This window comes from Triticum aestivum, chromosome 4B (assembly GCF_018294505.1).
Source record: "Triticum aestivum cultivar Chinese Spring chromosome 4B, IWGSC CS RefSeq v2.1, whole genome shotgun sequence".
Lineage (NCBI taxonomy): Eukaryota > Viridiplantae > Streptophyta > Magnoliopsida > Poales > Poaceae > Triticum > Triticum aestivum.
In genome coordinates, this window is record NC_057804.1 from 539,114,665 (window position 1) to 539,122,839 (window position 8,175).

The 8,175-nt window shown below is 49.8% G+C and overlaps 1 protein-coding gene across 1 annotated transcript; it reads right to left on the reverse strand.

The window, feature by feature from the left end:
- Positions 1-1,373: 1,373 nt before the first annotated feature.
- On the reverse strand, positions 1,374-5,732 carry LOC123093156 (inositol-3-phosphate synthase). The gene is made up of 10 exons (XM_044515069.1): positions 5,214-5,732; positions 4,243-4,311; positions 3,995-4,130; positions 3,474-3,721; positions 2,850-3,076; positions 2,659-2,774; positions 2,395-2,571; positions 2,114-2,302; positions 1,952-2,014; positions 1,374-1,860 (listed from the first exon to the last, which is right to left on the reverse strand). The coding sequence occupies exons 1-10, from the start codon at positions 5,399-5,401 to the stop codon at positions 1,741-1,743; spliced, it is 1,533 nt and encodes a 510-aa protein (XP_044371004.1). The 5' UTR covers positions 5,402-5,732; the 3' UTR covers positions 1,374-1,740.
- Between the last annotated feature and the right edge of the window lie 2,443 nt (positions 5,733-8,175).

Here is an 8,175-nt window from a genome sequence, read left to right on the forward strand (position 1 = left end):
TAGGCGGATGTGATGTGCCAGATTCACCTCTTTTTTGAAGCAGCTTCTCGATGGATTTGTCCTAGATCCATGGAGAAGGGGGTTTACATATGCCTACATATATGCAGTAGAAGAAAGGGGGAAGTGAAGAGGGGCAGAGGGGGCTTACCTACTTGATATTACTGCCTGGTATGGCTCTGACCACCTTGCCCTTAGATCTTCTTTTTTGAAGCAGCTCTTTCTTCTACTTTGGGGCTCCCATGACGGCTGTGTAGGAGGAGGAAGGAAGGCCTTGGATCCCCTTCTTTCGTGGAGAAGAAGAACGGAGCGTGTGGCGTGGGAGGCACTGGGTAGGTACGTGGGGCGTGGGGACGCTGCGTACGTACGCTGGGACGTGGGGGCGAGTAGGTGTGGAAGGCGCTGGGAGCGTGGGGTGCGGGCCGCTCGATCGGGCTTGGTGGCAGCCTGTCCCCTTCCTTTTCTGTACCGCGGGGGGATATGGCTTACCTTTTTGGGCTGGTCGCTCAATCGCACTAGTGGGCAGCCGGCCACCCACTAGACGCGTCCTATAAAAATACATGTGGTTTCTCATAATAAATTGAGGAGAGTGCTCTCTTTTTCAAAAAAAAAAAGTATCAATTCTTTCAAAAGCAACACACTTATTCGGCCTAAGCTTGTGCAACATGCACTTGGGCACCTCACCACAGCAGCACCGTAGTAAATGGCTCAGAAATGATGCCCGGGGTCTCCTACTCCATTAGTACCAAGATCAAAGAATCGGTGCAATAAAGTAAGAAACAAAAAATATCCTCGAATGCAATAACCCTAGCCCTAACTAATTGGAGAAGAGAATACTTACAAAGTACTCGATGTCCATGAAGTCGTCGCCCATGCTGGTGTCTTCGTCAGCGCTCTCCTTCCCGTCCTTCCACGAAGGCATGGGCACCGGTTTTCACGAAGGCATGGGCACTGGTGACTAACAGTGGGGTGGTCAGTGTCATTGAGAGAGCATGGGAGAGGAGAATAGAGTGAGAAGAACTTAGTGAGAGTGAGCCGGCTCGGGTCGTTTTGACACGGTTAGAACGGGCTAGCTAATGTTCGTCAGCGGGCGCGCCATCAGTCGGCGGCTGACGTTGGGCTGACAGATGGGCCCTCCTTGTCATAAATGGCACTAAAACCTAGCCATTCCACCACTAGTGCCTTTTAATACAACGGACTAATTTTGTGATAGTTCTATAGTTTTTTTGGAGAAGTGGTAGTTTTCCGGATTCCAGGCCTGAATTGTGGTAATTTTATGCTATTTACTTGATTTTCCGCTTGCATCTTCGAAGCAGTACTGCTCGCCGTCCCTGAACGACCTTGAGGTGACATGATAAAAGCACACAACTCGCCGGTGAACCGATTGGAAGTTCCATATACTAGTAGTACATACTACTAATTAACTTACAAAACACGAACAGAGGGAGTGGACTAACTTAGCTAACACGCACCCTCCTCCCTCCACATCATCCAACACCATGGAGTCCATGAGAAGCTACCAAGACGCAGAGACTTGGGAGAGAGCCGAAATAGTCTCGCAAGGACACACACTCACTGGGGTAAACTTAACCAGGGAAAGATTCGCAAAGGAAACTAAAGACAAGCCGCCAAATAATTCCACAGCCGATCTCGCCTTCTTCTTCGTCCTGCCCTCCCGTCGCCCCTCGCCACTTGCTACGTACGTACGGTCGCTCTCGGCTCCGCGAGCTTGGGCCACGCTCCTCACTTGTACTCCAGGATCATGTTGTTCTCGGGCGCCAGGCCGACACACGCCCTCATGATGTTCTCCAGCATCGCCCTCTGCTTCGCCAGGGCGTTCACCACCGGCGTGCCAGGAGGAACCTGTTAACAGAGGAATTCAGTGGCACGTCAGTTAATCGTCTTTATTTATCTATAGGTTATTTAGAGCAAACAGTCGAGAATTGTTTCTTACCAGGGGTGCCTTGGTGAGGTAGCTCAGGATGGTGGCAACCGGATGGAAGGAATGGAACTTGTCCTGCACAAATGCAAGTGGAGCAGCGAAATCTTCAGTTTGGCTCCCAAAGTATATCTCGACTACAGAGTAGACTAGCAACATATCTCGTCAGACTCTTACCTCTCCCTCGGCCTTCAGCTGAATCCTGGTGCTGAGCTCCGCCAGGAGCACCAGATCAAGAATGATGGGTGCAGCGAGGAGCGAGTCCTCGCAGGTGTTGTGCAGCACGATGGTGCTCTTGCCCCCCATGAAGATCTCCGAGGTGTACTCGTCCATGGCCCTCTTGCTGTCTCCAACGTATGGCACGTACTGCAAAAGAACGGTGAAGCCTCAGTATATAATTCCAAGTTTTTGCACCAACAGTCATCTGTCCGTGGAAGGTGAGAGACAGATCGACAGACCTTGATCACGACGACGTGGTCAGGATGCTCCCCGGGCTCGTAGAGGATAGCATTGCTCGAGACCATGTCATCCACCACATTGCTCTTGGAGATCTCCTTGGAACGGAATGTCTGCGGTGCGGATAGGTTCATCCCGTCGTTATTCCCAAGATGGTTGTAGCTGACAATTGAGGTGGGCTACAAGAACAGAAACCACATATGTTTATGCTTCGTAACAGAGAAATGTCTGTGTATACATGTGTTCAGTTGACAGTTGATTGTTACCTTGATTCCAGCACCAACAAGGAAGTCGACCAAGACGGATTTCATCTTGGTCTGGCCACTCTTGAAATCATCGCCACCAATCAGGCAGTTGTTCTTAATAGCAAGATCAATCAGCCCTGCACAAAAGAAACTAACATAAGCCTGCAACCAGACACTATATACAGGTACAGTCAGCAGAGCAAGCTACACACCAGGCACAAAGGTGTTCTGAGGGCTCCCGTTGATGAACGGGACGCCCTCCATGACACAGGCAATGGCATACAGTGTTGATGGGGATATCTCTGCCTCGTTCTTGTCCACAGACGCCAAGAGGTTCTCCATCGTGTCATTAAGCCCAACAGAGACGTTGCTGTACCTTTCAGTGTTTGCCGTCCAAAGCACCACTACCTTGTCGACCTTGTTCTTCTCCTTGAACTCCCTATTTCATTAAGCCATATGAGGGCGCAAATTTAAAAGTTGATGAAGTTTTCAGCATGGAATGTTGAAACTAACAAGGACTGGTGGAGTAACATTTTTATGAGTAACTCGGCTTAAAATTTAATTTCAGTAGAACGACCCTTCGTGGAGTCCAATCATACAAAAGCCGGTGGCTATAGAGAATTTGTCCAATCATACAAAAGCCACTGGCTGTAGAGAATTATGCATATAGAATCATACCAGTTAAGTAATGTTATTGTTTTAAGCATATTCGCAGTGGTTATAGAGAATTATCCATATTCAATCATGTGTGCTCACGCACCAAACTCAGAGTTTTATTTATTCTACTCTCAAATGTTGGAATATATGTCAAGTTGTATACGTGCATATCTGTATACCTTATGTCTTTGATAATCTGCTCCATCTGCTCTTTCTTTGTGCCCTTGATGACATTGCTAGCCCGGGAGCCCTGGTTGGCAGCGATGAAGTCCGGGTCATAGATGCCGGGGAGCGGCACGATGGACTCCATGTAGGGCCTGAGCTGCTTCTGCAGGTCAATGTCCAGCACCTTGGCCCTGGTCATAGCATCAGCCAGGTTCATGCTGCTAATGTCCCAGCCACCAAACACAAGATCATCTGGGTTTACCTGAAAAATCATTCTAACACCGTCAGAATAGGATCTGCAGCCAACTGGAAGTCTGGAACATATACAGTCAACAGAGCCCGTAGCATTTTGACCGGTACAATGACAACATCATGGCACATATACACAATTTTCTCTACTAAAATGGTTCACTGTTATCATTTTTTGCATGACTTGGCTGCCCTTCAACCAACATTAAATCAGCACATGCAGCATCAAATTGGAACCGGAGGCAGTATTTTTCACATAGCAATATCTTTTTGATTTTGGTATTACCATGGGCAGGAGGCTCTTGAAGGGCGCATAGATCTCCTCTCCGTTGTAGCTCCCGACCCTGATGGTGGAGGCCTGGGTGAGGGACCCAAAGTAGTTGGCCTGCTGCACCTTGTCCTTGGTCGCCCATGAGATCCCCCTAAATTAATTGAACTCACCATCAGTCTCAAATGAGACATGCACTACTGTAGAGCAGAAAGAATCAAGATTATAGTATAACGATGGAAGCAACGTGGATGGCGACAACTTACTCCCTGTTGGCGATGACCCCAGCCATGAGTGTGGAGCCATTGTTGCCGCCCCACCCCACGAGCATCACCCTGTACCACCAAAAACAGAGTTAAAAGGATTACCACAAATAATCAGCGTCTTCTGTCGACAAGTGGCTCATACTACACTGCACGTAGCCAACATGCATTGCAATACCCAATATATACTACGAGTAGATGTAGATGAAAATAAAGAGAAAATCAGAAAACCTGGGGAAACAAACAAATGCATGGGATCAGAGTAGCAGTAAATTATGCCTGGTCAGGCTGACATACTCTGGCCTTTCTCAAAAGAAAAAGGCTGACATCTTATTATACTGTACCAGGTGGAGTCAAAAACCCTGTTCTGAATTCTCATCTAAAAAATACAGAGTAGTCTGTTCTGAATCTTAAATATTACGAGCTCACGTGCACATGCGACAGGCGAAAAACTAGTAGATCGGGGAAAGCATGTCGTATTACGGAGATGGGTTTGGTCGGATAGCCGATCTGTAAGCGATAATCCAAAACCGAACAGCATCTTGCAGACGACAACGAAAGCATCGCATTCTCTCAAAAAGTCGAAAATGAGACCGTTCGTTTGGCTCCTGCCGTCCATTGATTCTCCTCTCTTGGCAAGGAAACAATACCAAAAAGAAACGAAAACGAAAACAGAATCCAACACTAGAGGTTGACAGCGATCCGAGAACGACCTAGCCCCACAAGCGTCAACGACGGCCGGCGAAGTTCCGAATGGAACACAGGTCGCACTGATCTTGACAGGACCGAATTAAATTAACTAAATAAATCAGGAGATAATTAAGAGAAGGGCTGAGTTACTGAAACACCGCGACTGAGTGACTGATCTTGACACGACAGAATCTAAAGGATTAAACTAGGTTTTATACAGAAGATAAGAGAAGCACTGCGCGCGCGTATGAAGGGAGGGGAGGAGAGGAGCGTTGGTTACCGACCCGAGCTTGGGGACGGTGGTGTTGGTCTTGAAGTGGTAGTTGACGGACTTGGGGCGGACGACCCACTTGGAGGCGCCGTCGTGGCTCTCGTGCACCAGCTCCGTGGTGTCGTAGCGGTACTCCGACTCGATCTCCCCCGCGCCGTACCGCACGTTCGGGCTCTCCACGCGGAAGCTCTCGATGAACATCTTGGCAACGCAAGATCGATCTCTCCCTCTCTTTCCTGCAAACTGTTGGAGTGAGAGAGAGAGAGAGAGGTTTTCGAGTGCGGTGGTAGGGGGGCTGGAGTGAATTGTGTGTGATCTGCGGTGGGTAGGCGGGCGGGGGTGGGGAATTTATAGCGGGTTAGGCGGCCACGTGGTTTCGCTGGGGTCCACGCCGAAGGTGCCAGTGCCAGGCGGGGCGGCGGCGAGACAGCTTGGCCACCGGGGATAGCCGGCGGCGGGCTGGGGTGGCGGAGGGCGGAAGGGAATGGCAGCCGAGGAGAGGCTCGAAGAGGAGGAAGGGACGCGATGGGCCGATGAGGGAGGTATCGACCGCACTTCTTTCTCTCTTTTCTGCGAGGACGGAGGGAGGAACACAGTTACGATTTTCCACTCCAAAAATCGCAAAAATGCTATGCCCACACAGATTGGTGTGCTGCGAGGCAGAGGCGTCACATGCACACAGTAGCCGCGCGCACTCTGCGTCTGCCGGTGCCGGTGCCGGTGCCGGTACCAGGCGCCGGGATCATCAACGATTCCGTGGACACGGGCACGCGAGATAGATAGTAGATTCCAAACGATTCTGCAATTCCGACGAACTGCGAGGGGCGAAACGCGAGACTCCGCGAATGATTCCGCGGTCCGCTGCGCCCGGCGCGGGCGCGGCTGGGAGCGGGCCCAGTGAGTCGCGACGGCCCACGGTCGCACGGCGGAGCCAGCGGCGGGGCCCCAACTCCTTCCCAAGTGGCGCTCTCTGCTCCGTGGTGCTCGTGGGCGCCGTCACGTGGCCAACCGCCACCCGGTCGTGGCGGATGCTCCTGGAAACGCCTCACACACACGTCCTTCCCCATGGAGCATAGACACGGTCCATGGGCGCGCTGCACAACACGCCATGTGGTGTGGTGTCAGCGGCGGCGGGGAGCCACCGCTCCAAGCTCGTGCGTTGTCAGTGCGATCCAGTCCCGAGAGCAGGCGCGGGTCCCCGGGGAAACACGAAATTGTTGTCCTTGCATGCAAATGGCCCTGTCCTTGCATGTAAGACTCTCGGGAATCTTCGGGCGCTAGCGGCCAGTGCGTTCTAGGCTCCTCTCTTCTCGTCAGATCTGCTGGGGGTTGGCACCACTTTTGCTATGGCTCAACCAAGGCAATATGCCCTAGCACAAAGATGAGTAAGTTTGTCTGCCAACCCGCAAAAAAAAGGTAAGTTTGCTTGCCCTAGCTACAAGTACAAGCTCAGAGAGATTGTATGGTGATATGCCTTCGTGCAACTTTCAGAAGTGTTAGGTTCTATAGATTCTTTGCGTGGCAAGCTAAAATCCGGACGACTACAGATTGTACAACCAGTATTGCCAAACATGGCCCATAGGACAGTGACCGGTCATCATCCATTTGTCCTCACCCACGTGCTTCTTAAATCCATACAATCTATGCAACTACGTAAATAAGCAACACAACGTCGATCAAAACTACATATAGCACAATCCGACCCAAAAAAACAAAGTCCATCGGACAATGTTCAAGGGACATAATTCATCACGGGATGAATTAAACTTGGTAGAAAATAAACTAGATAGGTGGAGTATGACGCGAATTTTTGGGACATGATGCCACGCGAGGATGTTATCCTGACCAACGATTGTTGCCATGCGATTCACACTTAATATAGTGCTTAACTGGATACTGTGGCAATACTAAGGAAAGTGAGTGAATACACAACATTAATACAGTAGACGTTGTCCAGCCATTACTGAATTTGGTAGAGAGAGGCTGTTGTGTTTATGGTCAGTGTGCAGGGTTGCAGGCTACCCATCAGTGTAATTAACGTTCATGACCTGGCTCATAGTAAATGGTGCCTGCTCCTAGTAAGTAAAAGTTACTCATCCAGCTCGCACTATGGATCCTTCATCAACATAATGCATGTGATCCAGTTCGTCGGATGGTGAAGGTTGTTGCTCCAGTTCTTGCTAATTGGTTCTTGCTTGCTATGCATGTACAACCCTGTATTCCATGCTTGGGGCCAGATGAAAATGGCATCCTTTATGTTATGCAAGAAGAAGTTGGTCCTGAATTTCTGCTAACAGCATTAGAACAAAATCAACCCCATGGCCGTGTCCATTCTGGTAAACAAAACAGAAGCTCTCATGCAGGCCAGCCCTAGATTAGGAATTTTGCTACGAAAACACAACCCCATGGCCGTGTCCGTTCTGGAGATGCTAGAGGAGCCAATAAACTAGGGGGGGAGAGAGAGAGAGAGAGAGAGAGAGAGAGAGAGAGAGAGAGAGAGAGAGAGATGAGCATGAGAGGAACATTGAACAAGAGGGGATTGTGTTTGGCGATGGCGTGTGATGGAGGTGGGGTGGAGCTATGCCGGGACATGCATGAACACATGCTTGTGAACTCCAGCGAGACTATGAGGTATGGAGTGATCACGGAGAAAAATAGTTGAGAAGTAGAAACAAGCAAGCCAGGCATTTAAAAAGGCTGAGGGGAGCGTGGTGCAGATAGTTATTGGGACTGACATATACTTAATGTGCATCGCCTTCAATGCGTGGGGCTGCATTATGGGCCTGCTACTGGCAAGGTCAGAGGTCAGAGATAAGTACACATGCAATACAAGTTGTATACAATGCAAGAAAATCATTATACACGCTTGATGTATTCGAACTGCATGAATCACGTGGGAATGGGCAGGCTGGATAACAACCTCACGTGGTTGCATGTCCACTCGCCATTTATCGGGTGGAGTAGGGCTAGAAACA

Coding starts and splice junctions, on each gene's coding strand:
- LOC123093156 (XM_044515069.1), bottom strand. CDS start 5,401: ATGTTCATCGAGAGCTTCCGCGTGGAGAGCCCGAACGTGCGGTACGGC. Junction 4,131..4,242: donor GGGGTCATCGCCAACAGGGA/GTAAGTTGTCGC, acceptor CAATTAATTTAG/GGGGATCTCATGGGCGACCA. Junction 3,722..3,994: donor TCAAGAGCCTCCTGCCCATG/GTAATACCAAAA, acceptor ATGATTTTTCAG/GTAAACCCAGATGATCTTGT.